This window comes from Poecilia reticulata, linkage group LG13 (assembly GCF_000633615.1).
Source record: "Poecilia reticulata strain Guanapo linkage group LG13, Guppy_female_1.0+MT, whole genome shotgun sequence".
Lineage (NCBI taxonomy): Eukaryota > Metazoa > Chordata > Actinopteri > Cyprinodontiformes > Poeciliidae > Poecilia > Poecilia reticulata.
The window spans coordinates 23,172,094-23,193,104 of NC_024343.1; the positions used below are offsets into that span (position 1 = coordinate 23,172,094).

Consider the following 21,011-nt stretch of genomic DNA (forward strand, 5'->3'; position numbering starts at 1 on the left):
ATAGATCTGGGGAGAAAGAGTTTGGCCAGAAACATTACTGAATTATAGATCCATCAAAACTCATCATACCTTTAGTTTCTTAATCTCACAAACTGCAGTAGAAGATGGTGACACTCATGTCACTTGAAATGGGCTTCAGACCTATTTAAATGACATTATTTTTTTCCAAACAGAGTCTTATTTCAACCAGCTTGTAAAAGCTGGTTATTCAATGGAACCAAATAGTATTTAGCAGTATTTATTTTTGTCAGTCCCCTGCACAATTACTCTTTTTAGAGCTGTGAGAGATTATATTTCATCACATTTGCTGGATTTACCAAGTATTATTTGCCTACTATTTCAACTTATAGGAGGCAAACGATCAGTGTTGCATAAGACAAGCTGTGGAGATGTTGCAATAGGACAGAGGGAGAAGTCACAGGAAAAAAGGCTTGAAAGAAACTGCGTTCACAAAGATATGTATCGACCACATAAAGGCCTGACATTATGCAAGAAAAGTAGTTCCAGGGCTTCCAATGATTAATCCTGCAACTGGTCACTGTGCTGGCTGTACAGAGTCCACTCTGCAAGTATACCACTGCTAAAAACACTTGGCTGGACACTTTATTCACTTTCTTTTCCACAAGTTTCACATTTCCACCTCACAAGGATAGAGCTGTGAAAATGCACTACACATGTACATGTATAATTATAAAATGTGATCGCTCCAAATCCACAAATCACATGAAGCCAGAGTGATAAAGTCCACAGGTGACAGGACAACAAACAACAGGACAGAGTACACAACTCTTTGACCTATTAATGATCATGCAAACACACACTCACACACACACACACACACTCTCAACCAGTGACAAATTTTGTTATCTAAATGCTGAGATTATTCTGTTTTGATACTTTATACATGATATTGTTTGTGGGGTGGTGTGTGTGTTTTTGTGTTGGGTATCTTCAACACACAACACACAGGGACTGTTTATTGATTGCTGTTGAATTTCAGAAAGCTGAGCGTATCAAGTCCATGTGCTCTCTGTACTCGTCATTGTTTTACTTGGCAGCATTTTTAGAAGCACAAGGAATAAAAATAATGTGGCTTTCTGGCAAACACATTTGGATAACTTTTTCTGCTTGTGTGAAATTCTTTGTATTCACTCTTTTCTCCTACTCTTTCCTAACCTCCCTCTCACCTTTCCAACATCTCCACCACTGCGGAGAACAAAAAAAAAAAAAAGATGTAATTAAAAGTGCTTAATAATCACACTTCCCTTTTTATTGTAGGTTTCTTGGCTTTGTCTGCATAGTTTTGTTTTCATAACTATATGATGTCTCAGACACAAGAAAAGCAACAAAAAAAAAACTTCTTGGAAAGAATAAATTCTGTAAAAATTACCATGCGTATTGAACAGCGATAATGTACAGGATATAGGGCATATTTTGCCAGATCTGTTGACGTGTGTTCCTGATCTCCTCGCAGCATGTGACCGTTGAACCCTCAACCCGATCCCCCTGCTGAGGAAGACGGCTCGGGGGTGAGGTCCACCTCCACGGAGACACGCAGCCCTCACTGCTCCACTCCTCCCCTTCGCCCCCTCCTCTGCAAAGGACTCGTCCCTGATCCGGGGACTATAAAAACTCTGCCGTGGCTAGAGTTGTTCAGTCTCGTCACCAACTCCACCAGGTAAGGCAAGCAGCAGCTGGGATAGGAACTGTAATTTGGTCTTCATGCTGGGGGATCAGAGAAAAAAAAAAAATCACATCTTTTTAAAATTTCCAAAATTTTGCTTTTCTGTGAGACCTCAACTTCTGAACGAGAGGCTAAAACATACTATTGTGGAAAGATAAGTGTTTTTCTTATGGTAGCATTAGGACTTTTCTTTCTTGTTATTACAACTTCAGGTTGAAGCTGTTGGGCCTCAGGAGATATTACAGCTGGTATTTCCATTTAAAGATGTCTCTAAACTCATTTGCTTCCGGATTGAGATCGTCTTCTAGCCCGGACAGCTGACTTGCTAAACCCTAAAACAAGATTATGAAACAGTTCGGATTTTATCGTCTTAAACTGCTTTGCTAATCTACTCAGATTACACGATGTCCCAATCGACAGCCATATGTTGGCTGCCAGCTAATTTAGGTCAGTTTGGGGATGAGTGTTTTGCAAAGCATTCTTAATTTTGAGACGCCATAAATCTGCTTTAGGCAGGAGATTTAACACTGCTTTAGTGGATACATTACTATATTCCTTTGTGTGTTTTCACCGCTCCTCTTTAACATCCTGTGTGATTTTTCACTCTAGACCATCATCATGAAATTCGTGGCTCTTGCTCTTGCCGTTCTCCTGGCAGTCGGTGAGTATAAAACACATTCTGTCCTGAGTCTGTGATGTCTCAGAATATCTGTTGCACATGTTCAACTTTTTGTCTTTGCACTTCTCACCTCAGGCTCCCAGGCCGCTTCCCTGCAGGCTGATGCCCCCTCCCAGCTCGCCCATATCAGGGCTGCTGCGGATGTCTACATGACACAGGCAAAGGAAAGTGCCATCAAAGCTCTGGACCAGCTTGATGACACTCCATACCAGGAACTGAAGTAAGAAAATGTTTTAGCTGATGCCTCTCTCACGAATCCTTCAGTGCTGCAATTATTTAGTCATGAGTCCTTCAATCTTTGTATTGTTCCAGGACTTCCCTGGCTCAGCGCCTGGAGGATATCCACAATAACATCAAGCAGATGCAGGCCCAAGTGTCCCCTATGACCGACACTGTCGTTTCCAGCATCTCTGATGCCACTGCTGAGTTGCGTGCCTCTATTGCAGCTGACATTGAGGCTCTCAGAGCTGAACTGGAGCCCCAGCGTGCCAAGCTGAGGGAGGTCATCGAAAAGCACTTGGAGGAGTACCGCACCCACTTGGAGCCCTACGTCAGAGAGTACCAAGCTAAGCAGAACGCCGAGATGGAGGCTCTGAGGGCCAAGATGGAGCCCGTTATGGCAGAGCTGCGTCAGAAGGTAGCCACCAACGTGGATGAGACCAGAGCTGCCCTGATGCCCATTGTTGAGTCTGTGCGCACCAAGCTTGTCGAGCGCCTGGAGGCCCTGAAGGCGATGGCTACCCCTTACGTGGAAGAATACAAAGAGCAGCTGAGACAAGCCTACAGCCAGGCACAGGGTGTCAATGCTGAGCAGATCACTAGCCTGAGGGAGAAGCTGACTCCTCTTGGAGAGGAAGTCAAGGAGAAGATCCATGCCATGGCTGCCATCATCAGAGATACCTTCAGCAAAAACTAAATGCTCTGTATCTTTCTTTTAACTAACCTCACCTTGCTGTCTGTCTTAGATATATTGAAGCTGTGTCTATGTTCTTTCTTCCCCCTCACAAACAGACCACCTCAGAAGTGAAGCTAATGCCTAACTTATGAACAAAAATGGCGGAACTTCCTCCCCTCCGAGCACGCAATTTCATGAATATATGCAAGCACGCACACAGAGACACATACACACCTAGCACACATGCCTTCAGCTTTACATGCCATTTGCTAACATATTGTGTCTGAAGTGTTTGTGAATTACCACACAGGCTTGAACCTCTGTGTAACTATGGTAACTGTGCTTTGATGAAAAATACAGCTCAATAAACATCTGACTGTTTATACAACTGTGTTCTCTGGAGTCATTTTCCTTTAAACTGCTTGTTAAAAATACATCACACTCACCTTATCAGTCCCTCAAGGCACAAGGGGGTAAGATCGGGATTTTAATAGGTCGATATTGATCACAAAGACCACCTGAAAAGAACAATATTAAAACAATCAGTTGTAGTTGAGACTGCCATTCAGCTGCATATGAGGTATTCCTGTCTGCTGTATTAAAAGCAATGATTAATGAGTCGATCAGAGAGGGAACCGGCCTATTGACAAACCAGAATCATGCTGTGATTAATTAGGGGAAAGTCTTTACAGCTTGGGATCCCTCAGGCTGGAACAATCAACACCATCCCATCAAAGTGCCACATGAGGCTAAAAGTGGAAGCAAAAGCCTCTGAAGCAGAATCTTATTGTTAAAGTCCTGCAAACTACTTTTCACTTCTTCTGTGATGTTTATTTAAATTAGCAATAAAAGTTTGCTCTAATCATGCAAACTGGTATGGTGGAATTCAACCCTTAAGGAAAACCAGAATTTTAAGCTGGACATCATGTGTAAGTGCAGTCTCCAATTAGCATGGTGTTGAAAATCTGGCCTTATGAATAATAAAAACAGAGTGTTTCTGTTCTCATCTGTTCACACCCACTAACATCAAACTGTTACATGCAAAATGTTAATCCAACTTGGGCTTCAGGCTACAAGTCACAATGAAATCTTCGCTTCTTCCCAAAGAATTGCATTCAGGTCTTCGCCGCTCTTGCAGCTTGAATGCAGCGAAGTACGTCCAGCTTTGATTAGTTGGTGTCAATGCCACTATGAGTATTATAATGGATGAGGCCAGCTTGGAGGTCCCCAGTGAGAGTTCTGTGCTCTATAAAACCACGCTGCTCCCCCAGCCACAAACAACCACTCAGAGAACCTGATTGTACACATCTACGGAAACCGGAGGGAGAAAACTTTGTACAGGCTGCTGCCTTTTTGTTACAGACTGAACTTGTGGGTTTAGCTCAGTGTGGGGCAGCAGCTAGCAGCCAGATTTGCAAAAACTAATAGGAGTGAACAGACACATTAATAGACACTTGTAGACACTGAAAGGATGAACGGTGAGTGTTTTCTAAGTATTGTATTGATGATGCGTGCTCATTATTTTACACTCAGCTCCCCCCTTCACCAGGGACAAAGTGGTGAAGGGGCGAGCTGACCCTGAGCTGCTTTGAGAATTTGGAAAAGTGTAACAATGTACATGGAAGTTTGCCTTCTTTTCCTCTTAGGTCTTGCACTGTCCCAGAGCTGTGAACTTTCATTGCCTGGCTGCACAGATGGAGGGGCGCTATTCATCACCAAGGCCCCCCAAGTCTGTGGGGTCAGAGTTCAACTTGAGATGCAGGCACTGTGGCGGCAGTTTGACCAGCTGGGCACAGAAATGATAGTTACAAAATCTGGAAGGTGACGAATGCATCATACAACGTACTGTGGCGCGTTCTGTAGTTAGACTGTCCCAATAGCTGAAACTGTCTAACTACAAAACACGCTGCACTATGTTCATCCACTAGCTCTTTTTGCTGTAGTCTTTTTTTTGCATTGTTTAATGTGTTTCTTTATCTGTTTGTTTGTTTTTTTATATTCATAAAACGGTAGGAGGATGTTTCCAACATTTCAGGTGAGAATCTCTGGAATGGATCCTTCAGCCGAGTATGTTCTGCTCATGGACTTCATCCCTGTTGATGACAAGAGATACAGGTTAAGCAATATTGATTTCTTTAATAAACATGAAAACCGTTGCAGATTAAGCTTCCTTTACTTTTACATTGTCTTGAGAGTTTTGATTAATTAAAAAAAGAAGCTCAAGACATTCTAATTTAAATATTTTCTGTTTATAAGATTTCAGTTTGTTTTTAATAAGCCATATAGTTTAACGTTTTAATTATGCTTTAATTTAAACATGTTTTAATGTTTGTACTCTATCTGTGCAAGGTGCCAGACAGAGTTTATCTATCTAAATTTCACTACAGAAAAACTGACTTAACATGTTGATCATCTGCATCCTTAAATTCACATTAATAAAAAAAGAAAATAGTAATAATAATGTGTGTGTTTCAGATATGCGTTCCACAACTCCTCATGGTTGGTAGCAGGGCGAGCGGATGTTGCAGCCCCAAGCAGGATGCATTTCCACCCAGACTCACCGGCCCCTGGAGCCCAGTGGATGAAGCAGACAGTGTCGTTTGACACTCTCAAGCTCACCAACAACCTGCTGGATGACAATGGACATGTCAGTTGGATGTTCTTATTGCTTTTCACTCCATGCTTTAATGAAACAGCCCCTGAAATGTTTATTTAAACTGACTCTTTGTTTTCTCCTGCTTTCTGTTTGTAAGATGATTCTGAACTCCATGCACCGTTACCAGCCACGCTTCCATGTAGTGTATGTGGACCCAGCACCCAACAGCCATTTAAACGCCTACAAGAACTTTTGCTCTTTCTCCTTCCCTGAGACACGGTTCATGGCCGTCACCGCCTATCAGAACCACAGGGTGAGAACTGGACCTTCGGTAGCCTAAATACTGAATGGGCCCAACCATTCCCATATAGATGAAGTAAATGGTTTAAGAGAAAAGAACATTTTCAATATCTGAATTTTTCTATGCTTTTAGATAACTCAGTTGAAAATTGCAAGCAACCCATTTGCTAAAGGTTTCAGGACCACAGACCCACAGGCATGGTGAGTGCCAGTCTGCCCTAATTCAGCTTTTGTCCTTGACTAGCAGCAGAATCCTGACATGATCGTCTTTTTCCACCGTTATCAGCTGCTAAATGATAAGGCTGCGGGCATGATCACAGCTAATCTTTCACCTTTGTACTGTCTTTCACCCGTACAGTCTCCCATGTCAGGGAGGGGATTGCTTCAGATACAGTAGACTGATCACAAATGCGTGTAAAGGCACGTATACAGCTTTCTAGAAATGACTGAGTAATTGCATGTAACAACTGTGTTCTTACATTTGCATGCAGGGAAGGTGCCGCAAGCTCCCTTCCAGTATCCTGTCCACCAGATGGCGGTACAGAGCCCCTCACCACTAAACCTAAAGATCAGAGTCGTTCAAAGTCTTCAGCCAGTGAGTATTTTACAACATATTACTTTTCAGCTCAGTGCAGAGTTTAATTGTTTAAAGTTGTATGATTCATCCAGCAGTACTAAGACTCTTAGTTATAATTTATTAGTCCCATTGTATTTGCACAACTTTACTGATTTTGAATAACATCTTGTCTGTTGGAGTTTATAGTCTCTCTTTTTGATTCTCAAATGAACACGTGAATTTTGTACGTTTTGTACATTTTTAAATTTACCTCCTCAGTTGCACATTCCTTTGGACCAGAGTATTTTATTTTTTTTATAACTCCATGGAATTTAAGTTGAAATTTTCTCCTTAAGTTACAGTATTTTTTCTCCTTAATTGGTTTTATATATTGCATATTTCTATCTTTGAGTGAATCTACTTGCTTTGATTGCCTGCGGCAATTTCTGCGCTTCTGCTGCACAGAAATTTCCCCGCTGTGGGACAATAAAGCATATTTCTATTCTGCATTGCAATGTTATAAAGCCGTGTTAATAAATGTCTGTTTGCTCAAGAATTGTAATTACAAAATATGGAGCAACTAAATTAAACTATTTAAGCATTTTTCTCTTCATTTACAGGACAGACAAGTTCATCCTCTGTGCTGCTGCAGGAGTGTGAGCTGCCTTACCAAAAAGAGGACTCTGTGGAAATCACCATGGAGAGCAAAGATGAGAACAGTTTAACAACATCTGCACATTTCCTCCATATCCCTGTGTACTGGGATTGCACTGGATCATCTCACTAGAAAGCCAACCTGTTGCAAAGCAAGCAAACAAAAACCAATTGTTCCAATTAGCCCTTTAATGTTTAACTTCTTTCCTTCTGATATTTATGGATATAGTACACTTATGGTAGTTCTAGTTACTGGCCTCCATGACAGACCCTTTAAATTACTTATTAAATCCTTTCAAAACAAAACGTCAAAGGTGACATTGTGACATACATTATTAATGATGCCACTGAAAGAACTCAGGAGCCACAGAACAGAGAATTATTTCATAGTAACAATGACATAACACACATTAAAATCAGCTAATACGGTGGTTCCCAAAAAGTATATACACCCACCTCTTAAATTACAACTTTTTTGTTTTGTTAAAAACAGGGATTGCCATAAATGATTGCAAATGCCTTTCCACACCTAATTTTTAATTGTATTTTTTAAGTGAGAAAGAAAAAAAACAAGAAACAAATCTATTAAAAATGTAGAAATGAGTAAATGAATAAAGGCACAATAACATGGTTGTAAATGTCTGTACACCCTGAAACTGAATTGTTGCTGAAGCACCTTTTGATTCAGTTTCACAATATGTCATCTCTTGTCCATTATTGAGGTAACACTGTTTTAAAGCTACAAAAGGAAACCTCCAAGCAGCATGTCAGGGAAGCAGCCACTTGCAGGCTCTACCCAGGCAGATAGATGAATTAACTGGTTTATATCAATGTTTTATATCATAATTACTTTAAAGAACAGAATGTCAAAAGAAAATTAACATCTGGCTCTGAAAACACAAGCAAAATTTCAACATATAAATGTTCTGAAAAACTATATTAAAATTGTTATTTATTTTTCTGTTTAATTTATCTGTAATGGGCTCACACCAAGTTCATTTAAATTAAGTTCATCATCACTGTGAGAGGAGACAGATACCAGAATTAATATGTGTGTAATACAGCATTTTAATACCAATAAAAACATTTAGCGTATGCGTATACGTATGACATAGGCCGCCCTGATTTTGCTTATAAGTATGTCACAATATTATTAAATATGAAATATGTATTCCTCTAAAACTATAGAGAGGATGAAAGAGAATGGAGAAATCCTTTGAAGCCAAAGAAGTCAGGCTAAAAACTCCATTACCCATGATACCACCTCTTCTCTGGAAGTTTCTTGGAAGGGAGGGGAGAACTGAAAAATGATTTTGCTTTCAAAATAAAATACAACAAATGTTCAGCAATTTTTTTTTTTTTACAATGTTGTTTCTATTTGTTAAAAGAAAAGTGACATTATTGTCGACATATTTTATTGGGTATTGGATCAGCAGTCAATAATAGCTAAAAAATTCTTTTCCTCCTGTTTGCCATATGGTTGGGGTGCTACAAAAGACTGCGAGCTTTAAAGATCAAATGGGCCAATAGACCTGACCCTCATCACAATACAGATAATAATCCTCTGTCATCCATATGTGTGCAATAAATATCTAATGTTGTGTGTATTATATCTTACAACTCTGAAAAATAAACACATTTAGCAAACAATTATTGCATGTACCACTTAATCTGTGTTTCTTCCCATAGCTGTTCTTCCCTGTCACGACCAAACCAATACGTAACTTATTGGAAAAGAGCCAAAAAAAAGAAGAAATTATTTGATAATTCATCTAGTTTCACATAAAGATATCCCTGATCACACATCTCACTCCAGGTTTGCCCAGCCCTGCACTTTTCTCAGCCGAGATGGTTCTACTATCTAGGCAGGACTGAAATGTTTGAGTTTTATGAACAGGATAATGGTTTCATAAACCTAATTTTTCATTAGAAATAATTTCTGTTTAGTTTAGAATTACATAGCTGAAATATATGACCAGACTAAGTAGCTGCAATTTGGAGTTGGAGATGGTCAAATGCAAGCAAGGGTCTATAAAAACACTGACAGTATCATGTCAATGTCATTAGCCAATTCTCTGTGTGCCACATCAGGTAAAACACTCAGGCATATAAATAAATAGATTGTGCATGGTGGCATCCTTTGAAGCCGGCCATCCAAAGCAAAAGCCTAGAATATGAAAGTTGTCAACTAAATAATTTTGATATACTTCTGGTACTCTATGAGAGAACAGCGAGGAGGTTATTTTGAAAAGTCCTCCAGGAAACAGTTTGGATTTGCAGTTTAACTTGGCATCATTGATGCCTGCACCTTCGCAGATCTGAAGGATGCGACGGAGTAGATGGAGGAGGAGGAAGAGGAGGTGAAAGACAGGAAGGCGGAGAACAGCATGAACAGGACGGAAAATAGGGAGGATGCGGATTACGGTAGCCTACCGGCCAGTCTGCCTTCTGGTGATGCTTTCGGTCGTTTAGTACAAAGATGTTCGGGTAAAGAGACCCAGGCCTGCGGCTTGTCGTCACACGGAGCAAGTGCTGGTGATTTATGCGTCGCCTCAAATTGACACCGAGCAAAGCCTGAGCGTTAATTGAGAGGACGATTTGATGTCTACCATAGGTTAGTGTGTAGTCTATTAGAATGACTGATTTAATTTAACACTAAAATCAGCCAAATCATATTGAACCTCGTGCCTTTTAGCGTTGTGGGTCAACTGCCATAATGGTTTTAGCCGTCGTTTTAGCATCATCCCCTCTTGACCCATTCTCCCGTGCTGCTTCGCTCTGGATGTCAAGCTGAAAGCCGCGCCGCAAAGTCAGCGCCAAACATCAGAAATAAAACTGAGCCGTGGTTAAACATGACGGGGTCAAGGCTGCAGCCGCGCTGTTTGACGGCACTATTCATATGGACGACTCTATGTCTGCACAGCAGCGGACAACCCGCACCTGACTCCTCGGGCCTGCCTCGAGCCATCCGCGTGCCACTGCGGCAAGGCGCTCGCGCCGAGCAATCACTGCCGCTGCCACCTGCCGCCGAATCGAAACGGGGACGCGGCACCGCGAGCGAATCCCCTGCGCGCAGGCGGAGAGGAGCGGCAGAGGGCGGTGTCAGCTTTGTGGACATGATCGACAACCTGCGTGGGAAATCCGGTCAGGGATACTACGTGGAGATGGCTGTGGGCTCTCCTCCGCAGAAGGTAAAAAAAAAAAAAGTCTGCTACATGACCACTTATTGTCGTATCACACATGTCATTAAATGTCACACAGGTGCACAACGATACAAATACATTTACCTATGGTTTGTAAAAAAGCAACAACAAAACAAACAAAAAACATTTACTTATGACTTTTTAGTGTGTGGATACAAAACTGATATAAATTATGATATAATATATCAGTTTTAAATTATGATATAATTCCAGGATTGTTGCTTTAATTAATCATATTTAATAAAATTGTTTTTAATTTGTCATAGTGATGGTTATAATATTAACATAAAATGCTATATTAATGTTAATTATGTTTTTCCTACACAAAAAGCTTTAAAATAAATCAGGGTTGCACCTAATGATTATATTCTTAATCAATTATTCTCTTGATTATTTTGATGATTTATTGATAAAAAATGGCATGTTCTACATATTTTTTATTTAACCACTTAAGCTTATTTTGTACAATATTAGAAACACATTAAAAATGCAAAAAAAAGAACAACAACAAAAAAGCAATTCAGTTTCTTTTCAAATGCGTGAAAAACAATTACCTGCCTCAAGTGCAAATAATCTGCATCTAAAAAATATTATAACATCAACATGTGAAAAGCTCAGCCCTTTCTGTTTGATGTAACATTTATAGGGCCAATCTGTTGATTATCTTTTTGATTAACTGATAAATAGAAAAAGGTGCTTAACAGGATATTTTCTTAAAGAATCAAGGTCCTGTCAGGAGTTCTGAGTTGGACATTTTTAAAATGCAAAATGTCTAAATATTTTTGTACAGTTTTGGCTTAACTACTGCTCTGAGTAAATTATTCTTTCAGCAAATGACTTTTTTGGGTCAGTATACTCAAGTTATGACAATTAACAATTATTTCAACAATCGATTAATCAATTTTAATCTAACTAATCGCTTCAGCCCTTAAATAAATGGAGAAAATATACTCTCCCTAATAGCTTGTTGCAATTTGAGATCATAAAGGGGAATTACTGCAAACTTACATCACTCCCGCAACAGGCTTTAAAGTTGATTATTCTACTTTCATCGCAGCACTTTAAAAGTCCTTCAATTGTACCTTCTGATTGTCCACGTCTGTGGGTTGGCTCTGCCATGGCAGGTGGCCTGTGTGTGAAAGAATCTGAAAAGAGACAGACAGATAATGGGACCATTAATTCTGCAGAGCAAGGACTGCCAGCTGGGCGCAGCTGCAGTGCACAGGCTGGCACACAGAGGGTGACGGCAAAGGAAAGGAGAGGATAAAACGAATGAATGAAAGCTGAGGAAGGGAGGAAAGAAAATGAGCGAGAAGATCGAGGCGGAGAGCGGTAGAGGTGAAGGAAGGGAAAAGGAAGTGGATGATGGGTGTAGGAAGAAAAAGATGCGGCAGACGATTGATGTGGGGAGTCAGACTGGGAAGTCCCTGGAGAGAAAGAAGCCAACTGTAGCAGGAGAGGATGAGCGAGACAGTAGGCTCTAAAGTCCTCAGTGTAGGTGACACTCGCTCTGAGAGACACCAAAGCTTTCAGAAAAGGTAGAAGACAGATCTGTGGGGTAGAAATCCCAATTTTCAGGACATTTTTTTCCATCCAAATCTTCATAAAGTTTTAACTTTCAATCAATTATTCACTTTAGAAGTCAAGAGGACGTTGCACTGTGTATGTGTGAGTAAAGAAAGGAAGGTTTTGCTACCGTACTTGAAAACAAAGACAACATAATTACACTAGGACTGAAATTTAAACCTATCTTTACCATCTCATGCTGTATTAGCAATATTTCTGATTAAAGTATGTTCCCATGAGAGGATAGACCGTTGCCTTATCTTGAAAGAATACTAGCATTTTCAACTCCAGGTTCAACATTAGCAGACAGACTTTAAAAGCTGAAAAGGATAGAAGTGAGCACTTTGGCTGTAAAATATTCCTCCTTTTTATTTTCTGCTAAAAATCTAGCTCTTTCTTAGTTTGAGCTGTAGAATTGCTTTGAGATATCCAAGAAAACGTAATTTCCTCTTAGACAGTCTTTACAACGCTGTACTGCCTTTGGCTTCTTATATTAACACGATTGAAAATAGCCAATTTTGAATATTATTCCCCCAACACCACCTTTCACACCAACGAGTGTTGTTAGCACTCATGACTGCTCTCATATTTTGTTCACTGACTGCACAAAGGTCAGATTTCTGAGCCATGCAATCTGGATTGCATGGCTGATTTCTTTGTGCACCTCCACAGACAGACTTACTAAAGCTTCTCTTAAATCGCAAATATTTTCTAGTAAAGTTTATTTTAGGACCATGTCATCTAGGAAAAATGCCGTAATGTTTTATAGACCAAATTATGTGTTCTGAAAAACAATGCAAACACTAAAAAGTTCTGAATCCTTCCAGCAAAACTGGTGGCAAATATTATGGCTGGAACAAAAAGGATCATGAAGAGAGGCATTGGGGGGGAGAGTGCAGGGAAAGCTCTCAGCGTGTCAGGATGCAGCCTTCAGTGTTGGTGTCCTGCTGAGCTCTGAATGTTGTGGTGAAAGAGGCAGCTCTACCCTGGACAGTCAGCACATTTCTGTCCAAGGGATTAAAGACACAAGGTTCAGAATTAGGACAAACTCTGGTAACGTTTGAGTAGTTCTATGCGGATTATGCTTGTGGATGGTACAGTGTGTGTGTGTGAGATTGCATGCGTGTGTGTGTGTGTGTGTGAGAAAGAGAAGAAGGTAGACAGCGTCAGGATTTATTCTAGGCTGTCAGGGCTGGCCCTTGAGACAATAGCACTTCTCTGGGTATTTTAAGAGCCAATCCATTATTGAGCAGCTTGCTTTAGCTCTGCGGCTGGCTCTCTGGGTGTTTCTGTGCTACCGCGCCTCTCCTCACTACCAACATCCTGCTCTTTTCTTTCAATCTGTCACCGGCGACCTGTGAAACATCCAGGCATGAATAAAGCAACGCCGAGTTGTACATTTTCTGCTTTGGCGAGCGTCTGTATGTTCGCTCTATTCACACGTTCGCTGACTGTTTTGACTGACGGCGCAAAATATGATACTCTCATAGAGATGCAGACAGAAGAGGAGGAAATGGCAGAGAGGAAGGGGGGGAGTAGAATACGCAACTTGAGAGGCAGGGAGAGTTTGAGGGGGAGACGGAGATGGGACAGACAAGGACATCTGGGTTAGAGGGAAAGAACTGCCTGGTATAAAGAGTCCCTGCCCATTGCACAGTAATGCAATTTCTCTTTTCTTTAGTTGAATATCCTGGTGGACACGGGAAGCAGCAACTTTGCTGTTGGTGCAGCTGCACATCCCTTCCTCCGCAGATACTACCATCGTTCACTGTGAGTTGTCACTCAGTCGCTACACACACAGGAACTTGCAGAAAGTATTCACATCTCTTTTTTATTTTTTTTAACTACCCAATTGTTTATATTTGGCTTGCATTTGTATTCACCCCCTTTACTCTGACAGCCATAAATAAAATACATTTTGAAATCCTTTTCTCTTCCACTTTACAGTTATGTGCCACTTTGTGTTCCTTTTTTCCACTTAAAGTCTCAATGAAATGCTTGTTATAATGTGGAAAACTTAAAGACGTTTGAATACTATTGTAAGACTCTGTAAACGAGTAAAACACTTGTTCACAGAAATAATTGACTGTAGTCTCTTGCACTGGTGTTCAGCTCTAGTTCATACCGAGACCTGGGCAGGAGTGTGTACGTTCCCTACACTCAGGGCCGCTGGGAGGGGGAGCTGGGCACTGACCTGGTCTCTGTGCCACACGGCCCCAATGCCACGCTGCGCGCCAACGTCGCTGCCATAACCCAGTCAGACCGCTTCTTCATCAACGGATCAAACTGGGAAGGAATCCTGGGGCTGGCCTACGCTGATATAGCTCGAGTGAGTTTTTACGACTTATTTCATTAATGCCTTGGAACAATTTCAGCTTCAAGCTGTGAGGGAGAAACTCTGCTGCTCACAGTCATATTAAATGAAACAAACTTGGAAGTTAATTTCTCGGCAGCTGCGCTATTGTGGGTAGTAAAATAAAATTGGCCCTTAGAGATTACTTAGCAAAGATTTGTATTGGCATTTAATCTGAGGAATAGAAGAAGACATGCAAATTTCTAATTTTCTATTTGTAGCTGAACTGTTAGGTCAAAATTGGCTTCTAGGCAGCAGCAACTTGAATAGCAAATTACTAACAAGGAGATTTTTCCCATTTTCATTAATAGCCCTTATCACATTTGTTCCCTGCTGGTATTAACTGCAGTTCTAAGGAACTGAATTGATGAAAATGAGTTGCACTGCTAATAACAATGTTATACATTAATACGTTCATACAATAACCCTTTGGATACCTCAGAACAGGACAGTTCTGTTTTTTACATGACCAGTTGGAGTCGTGCACAGATTATCCTGCCATCATTCAACCCTGTTTATTCTGAGTCGAACTAGCAACATAAATTGCTGTTTTATATCAAAAAGATGAATTATTTTCCCTCAGAGGTAAGAATGTGGTGACTGCTATATGAGTGCATGTCGGCGTGGACCCAGCTCAAGCATTTCTCAATCACAGGCAGACCTGATAATGGAGAATGTTTGCCTCTTCTCACTTTTAATTTGTCTTCAGTGGCCTCTTCTTTGCTTTAAATATAACACTAGAAACTAAAAGCACAACATCAATACTAATCTAATAAGAGCTTCCAGGTGGGTTTGCAGAGGAGTGAACCTATTGTTTAGTGCATACTGTTCATAACCTTTTTGCAAGTATGTGTAAGTGTAGCAGAAATCACAGCACAGATGTTGTTTTTAATTTACTCTTTTTTTTGTCAGCTTAAAGACTTCATTAAAGAGGTACGCCAACCTTGCAATTCTTCAAATTTGGCCACAGCTACAAATGTTGTCCTAATGAGTCACTATTAAATCAGACGTTCAGACCCATTTAGCTTTCTGATGACTGAAGCAGAAAAACATGCAAATGAGAGAAGCTTCTTTAGGAATTGGTCCATAATGAACTACAGTTCTTGTGAGCAAAGGCAGAGAGAGATTAATTAAGCAGTCTGCAACTTTAAAAAAAAAGGTCATGCTGTAAATCCTGTATGATGATATTAGCTCTGTGCTAATTGAATATTCTCACAACTTAAATATTTTTAAACTTGAAAGAAAAAAAATGAATGGACAAATTTTAATTTATGTTAGAGCTCTGAACTTGGTTCAGTAAGTTCAGGCTGGAAACTATAACTATAGCATCCTCTGTTTTACAACAACAGTGTCTTCAATCAGAGGCCTCTTCTGACCCACTGTAATACAGACTGCTACAGGAGATTCCTCCTGCCATCAGCCCCTACACCAGCTCTTTGGAGAAAAGTAGTTTTGAATCTTAATTTAATTGATTTAGTTTAACCCCACTCTCCCAGTTCTGTTAACGTGCTACCAAGGTGTCCCAAGTTCAAATATTGTGTCATTAACTACCATTGATAAATCTGACTTTAATTACAGCAAACATGGTGTGACGAGTAGGCATGCTCAGAGGAAGAAATTGTAGATTGATTCAATCCAACTGCAAATTACTAATCAGGTCCTGAAGCCACAGACACATTTCTGCATTTTGGGATTATAATCTGAGGTTTTTGTATTGGAGAAATCTATGCATTTCAACGGTCAAAATACAAGTGTGAAACATGTTGGTTTAAGTATCGTAGTATGTAATCCTTGTATTTGATCAAGGATTACACACTATTGTCGATGAATCAGTAAAAGAAAGACTAAACAAGTCCATTAAAAAAAAGAAAAAAAAAGCCTTTTTCCGTTTTATTCATGAAAACTGAAAATTTTAATGATGTCACAAACTGGGAAGCTGGGCTGATAACTTTTCAGCTGGGGAGTCAAGAGGAGCTAAATGAAGAGCTAAATGTTTTTGTCCGTCAATCAGCTTTTCCAACAGCAGCACTTCTCTCTCTGTCTTCCAGCCGGACGAGACGCTGGAGCCTTTCTTCGACTCTTTGGTTCGTCAGACCTCTGTCCCCAACCTCTTCTCCCTCCAGCTGTGCGGCGCAGGCTTCACCCAGAACCAGTCGCTGGGCAGCTCCACGGTTGGCGGCAGCATGGTGACCCACACACAAACCCAAACCGTGATGTTTTGTTTTTGTTAAGCGCTGGGTTCATTTAGTTTTTCCTGCTTTTTTTTTTTTTTTTAGATCATCGGTGGAGTGGACTCGTCGCTGTACGTCGGAGAGCTTTGGTACACTCCCATCCGCAGGGAGTGGTACTACGAGGTCATTATTGTTCGGATTGAGGTGAACGGACAGGATCTTAACATGGACTGTAAAGAGGTACAGTTTTATCAGGGATAAATAATTTGAAATGATCATTTTTCTTCTAAAAAGTTAGGTAACAAACATGCAACATGTGTGCTCTGCAGTACAATTATGACAAGAGCATCGTGGACAGTGGAACCACCAACCTTCGACTTCCGAGGAAAGTCTTCCAGGCTGCAGTGAAGGCTATTGAAGCCGCCTCTTCTGTGAGTCCTTTGCATGTGACACATATGGTTGCAATCTTGATTTTCCTTTTATTATAGTTTGACTGAAATCTCTTTATATAAAAAATTTTAAATTAACCAAAATAGCTCAAATTTATTATTTTTTTTACTGGACAACAAATAAATGTCTTTGTGCAGACGGAGCAGTTTCCCTCTGGGTTCTGGCTCGGGGAGCAGTTGGTTTGCTGGCAGGCTGGAACTACACCCTGGCACATCTTCCCAGTGATCTCCCTCTACCTGATGAGTGAAAACCGCAACCAGTCCTTCAGAATCTCCATCCTGCCCCAGGTAACAGCGCTCTCGGGTTCTGGATGTGAATTTATTTATTCACGTAGAACAGAAACGGACCGACCGTGTGTTGCTATCGATGATACATGAAGATCAGCCCTGAGTAAATGTTTTGAAACTGTCCAAGTTTGGCTCCTGGATTTAAGATTCATTGAAAACATTTAAAGCAGAAACTTTATTCACATTAAGACTCTCAACACTTGAAGATTTTCATTTTTATAATCCTTTTAAATTAAAGCTTTTTGAAAAGCGCTTTTTGTGCTATCAGAAGCAGTTGAAAGTCATTAAAACGCCTCAAAGTGGCTCATTGAGGCCTCAGTTGTCAAACCTATGGGTGGTTTGTGACCTTCGTGCTACAGCGTGATGCGTCGTCACGTTTCTGTTGCAACTTCTGCTTCAGGTAAAATCCACACTGAGAACAAATATACAAATAAACACATCAACTGATTGTGTGGGAGTTTAAAGAACAGAATCGCAGTAATGTGCAGAAGTCATTTCCCTCTAGTGGACAGTTATGCTATTACATCTTTTTGTTTTTCTCCTCTGCTGCTTGTTCATCATAGTTTTAAATCTGAAAATTGTGTCTGAAATTGAAGGGGAACTTGTTTGACTGGAAAGGAAATATGATTAACTATTTTTAAACTTGCCCAAAGTTCCCATTCACTTAAAAGAAATAGAATGTTAAACTGAGGAAGACAGGAAAAAAAAAAAATTTCTCATCTCTTGGGAAACATCAAAATCTGTAAGCTGAGAGCGAAAAGATGATGTGTTCTTCGGGAAGGCTGTAAGTTCCCGAAGGACTGGTGTGTACATGTCCCCACCAACTTGCAACACAAAGTTACTTCCTTGCTTCTGCTGCAGGGCATTACGATCCCACACCTCTACGATTCAGCTCACCACTTCGGTTCCCTGTTTTCTCCATTTAGAAAATAGGAAGCAGTTTTTTAAGGATGGATAATCATTTTTAAGGATGACTAATCATCCTCAAAAAACCGAGAAACATTGATTTCTAGGATTTTGAATTCTAAGAATTTCTAAATCCTTATAAACTAATTTCTAAGAATTTAGTCATTACTTAGAAATGACTAAGTCATTTAATCTAAAATTAAATCCTGGCTAATTTCAGTTACGTCATGATTTAACAAGAGAGCAGCTGCTGTTTCACATCAGGTTAAGTTGCTTCAGGAAATATTTTTTCCTCTTAATAAATGAAATCATAGTGTAGAAACACATATAAACACTCAGGTTACAGTTGTCTGATGCTACAGTTTGTATGATAATAAACAAAAAAGTGGGTCAGAAAAGCAAAAACAGAAGAAAGGGGTACTAAGTTTTTAACAACTTAGTGCCCCTAATAGCTAAATCCACATATGGCTTTGATGCAACTGATGATGTCTACAGAAACTACAGGTTTTCTTTTTGGAAACTCACCACATATACCTTCATCTGAAGCCACGTTTGAATGTTTTCCTCTTTTTATTTGCTTATTGTTTCTGTCTGTGCAGCAATACCTGCGGCCGGTGGAGGATGTTGCCTCTGCTCAGGAGGACTGCTATAAGTTTGCAGTGTCTCAGTCCAGCACCGGGACAGTGATGGGAGCCGTCATCATGGAGGGCTTCTATGTCATTTTTGACCGAGAGAAGAAACGCATCGGATTCGCCGTGAGCACCTGCCATGGTGAGGAGGAGAGGACAGAGACAGGATGAAGGACATCCTGTCCTTCATCCTGTCTCTGTCTCTGAGAGACATGAACAAAGTGCTCATTCTGATTCTTGAATGTATTATTTTGTTACTCTACAACAGGCCTCAGTGTGTTTTCACTGGGATGCTATGAGATGCTAGCACAAAGTAGTGCATAATAATGAGGCAAACTTTGGTTTTGGGTATGTTTCTTCCAGCTTTTCATATCTAAACTGAAATGTGTGATATTTTTAGATATTCATTTACAAAAAAAAACATGCATTATTTTTTTTTTGTAAACTTGAGTTGGTTTGTCACATGATATTCCATTGAAACACATAGACAGTTGAAAAGTGAAAAAAAAAACATGAAAATGTTCAACTGCTATACATGCTTTTCAAAAAGCTTTGCAGTTAGGGTTATAAAGCACAAAACTAACAAAAGTGAGTTGAACAACTTGAATTCCTTATGTTCATGTTTGTCCGTTCTCAGTGCACGACGAGTTCCGCACGGCGTCAGTGGAGGGCCCGTTCCATGGCGTCGACCTGGAAGACTGCGGCTACAACATCCCGCAGACGGACGAGTCCACCCTGATGACCATCGCCTACATCATGGCGGGAATCTGTGCCCTCTTCATGCTGCCTCTGTGTCTCATGGTGTGCCAGTGGCGCTTCGCCCGCTGCCTCCACCCACACGGGGACTTCGCAGACGACATATCGCTCCTAAAATGAAGGGGCGCGGAGCTGAGGTGGCTCCTTTCAAACTGACGGTGCTGTTCCCAGAAAGCTTTGAAAAGATTCTTCAGGAATCACGGAGACACAACAGAGAGAGAACCTTGCTGCCATTGGGTTGTTTGTGTGAATAACAAGAGCCATCTTGAGCTTGAGTCGGACAAGAGAAGGTGCTGCTGTCAGTGTCCACTTTGTCTGTTTAAGCTTCTGTATCTATGCAGATCAGCATGATTTAAGGAACTGGTGGGAAAATGCAAAACAAACATGTAAAAAGAAAAGAAAAACATTGATGGATCAGCTGGTAAAGATAGGTTTCTTACCTCTGCAGAGCTTTGATTGGGTTATTTCATTAAAGAACAAACTGACCCTTTACAAACAAAACCTGGATGTGTATTAAAGATGGAGAATCCTGGTTGCAGCCGGCTTCGCGTTGCCGTGATTTGAATATATGAACAATTGGTCACGTGTGTGCTTCTGTAGCTCTTTTATTTGTGGCTTTTGAGTGGATGGCATTAATTGTTGGAGCCTGCGTATTCGTTTGCACAGCTGTAATGCATACAAAGAGTTTATGGAAAGGTTTTAAAAAAATAAAAAAGTCATAAGAAAACTGCAGAATAATGCAAATGCTAGTGAAGAGTTCTGGAAAAAGCTAATGACGTACACATAAAGAGGCTATTTAATAAAATATAATGTCAAGCATTTACTATATGTAATCTGTTTTTGCAGAATATGATCAGAGACAGATCGCACTAAATTTCAGATGTCATTTCTTTTCTTCTACTACTGATTAAAGCCTAAACGTATCTACTGTACATAACATTTGTGCATTCCAGATTGTCTATTTGCACAGACACAGATCACAGAGTGCTTATCCTCGCAAAACTACTGCTGCACCTATTTGATGATTTGCACATGTAAACACACTACATGCTAACAACAAATGAAGAGGGCTTCTATCACAGATACACACACAGCCTAACAATAAGTTTTTAACTGGGACCATATCTGCTTTGAAAGGGAAACCAGCCCTAAGTAAGTTATTTACTGGGAAACATGACATATGTCTATTAGGGACAGTTTGTGTTGTCTCCATAAAAGCTGTACATAGATTAACTCAGATCTGGATATTTATCTGTCAGGTGCTGGCAGCTTTGTTGAACCAATAAAATACTTATTGTAACTGTAAAATGTCTCCTTTTTTTACAT

At 40.3% G+C, this 21,011-nt stretch overlaps 3 protein-coding genes and 1 long non-coding RNA gene across 6 annotated transcripts; 3 read left to right on the forward strand and 1 right to left on the reverse strand.

Annotated features, from left to right (window-relative positions):
* The first annotated feature begins 2,233 nt into the window (after nucleotides 1–2,233).
* Nucleotides 2,234–3,646, forward strand: LOC103474828 (apolipoprotein A-I). Its single transcript, XM_008426077.1, has 3 exons — nucleotides 2,234–2,345; nucleotides 2,439–2,583; nucleotides 2,676–3,646. The coding sequence occupies exons 1-3, from the start codon at nucleotides 2,303–2,305 to the stop codon at nucleotides 3,277–3,279; spliced, it is 792 nt and encodes a 263-aa protein (XP_008424299.1). The 5' UTR covers nucleotides 2,234–2,302; the 3' UTR covers nucleotides 3,280–3,646.
* Nucleotides 3,647–4,649: 1,003 nt separating this feature from the next.
* LOC103474829 (T-box transcription factor 10) lies at nucleotides 4,650–7,420 on the forward strand. Of its 3 annotated transcripts, none has more exons than XM_017308214.1 (7): nucleotides 4,650–4,736; nucleotides 4,905–5,079; nucleotides 5,272–5,373; nucleotides 5,734–5,905; nucleotides 6,012–6,167; nucleotides 6,288–6,355; nucleotides 6,513–7,387. In XM_017308214.1, the coding sequence occupies exons 1-7, from the start codon at nucleotides 4,730–4,732 to the stop codon at nucleotides 6,592–6,594; spliced, it is 762 nt and encodes a 253-aa protein (XP_017163703.1). In that variant the 5' UTR covers nucleotides 4,650–4,729; the 3' UTR covers nucleotides 6,595–7,387. The 3 variants fall into 3 exon arrangements, 2 of the variants coding, with proteins under 2 accessions (XP_017163703.1, XP_017163702.1); XR_001777220.1 differs by lacking the exon at nucleotides 4,650–4,736 and having other exon boundaries at nucleotides 4,853–5,079; nucleotides 6,513–6,749; nucleotides 7,331–7,420; XM_017308213.1 differs by lacking the exon at nucleotides 4,650–4,736 and having other exon boundaries at nucleotides 4,853–5,079.
* On the reverse strand, nucleotides 5,269–7,465 carry LOC108166823 (uncharacterized). Its single transcript, XR_001777221.1, has 3 exons — nucleotides 7,381–7,465; nucleotides 5,820–5,887; nucleotides 5,269–5,351 (listed from the first exon to the last, which is right to left on the reverse strand). It is a non-coding gene; the product is annotated as an uncharacterized LOC108166823 (long non-coding RNA).
* Nucleotides 7,466–9,649: 2,184 nt separating this feature from the next.
* On the forward strand, nucleotides 9,650–20,993 carry bace1 (beta-secretase 1). Its single transcript, XM_008426079.2, has 9 exons — nucleotides 9,650–10,555; nucleotides 13,815–13,903; nucleotides 14,246–14,462; nucleotides 16,535–16,672; nucleotides 16,763–16,897; nucleotides 16,987–17,088; nucleotides 17,245–17,394; nucleotides 18,900–19,071; nucleotides 19,567–20,993. Exons 1-9 carry the CDS (start codon nucleotides 10,217–10,219, stop codon nucleotides 19,803–19,805), a joined length of 1,581 nt encoding a protein of 526 aa, XP_008424301.1. The 5' UTR covers nucleotides 9,650–10,216; the 3' UTR covers nucleotides 19,806–20,993.
* Nucleotides 20,994–21,011: the final 18 nt, after the last annotated feature.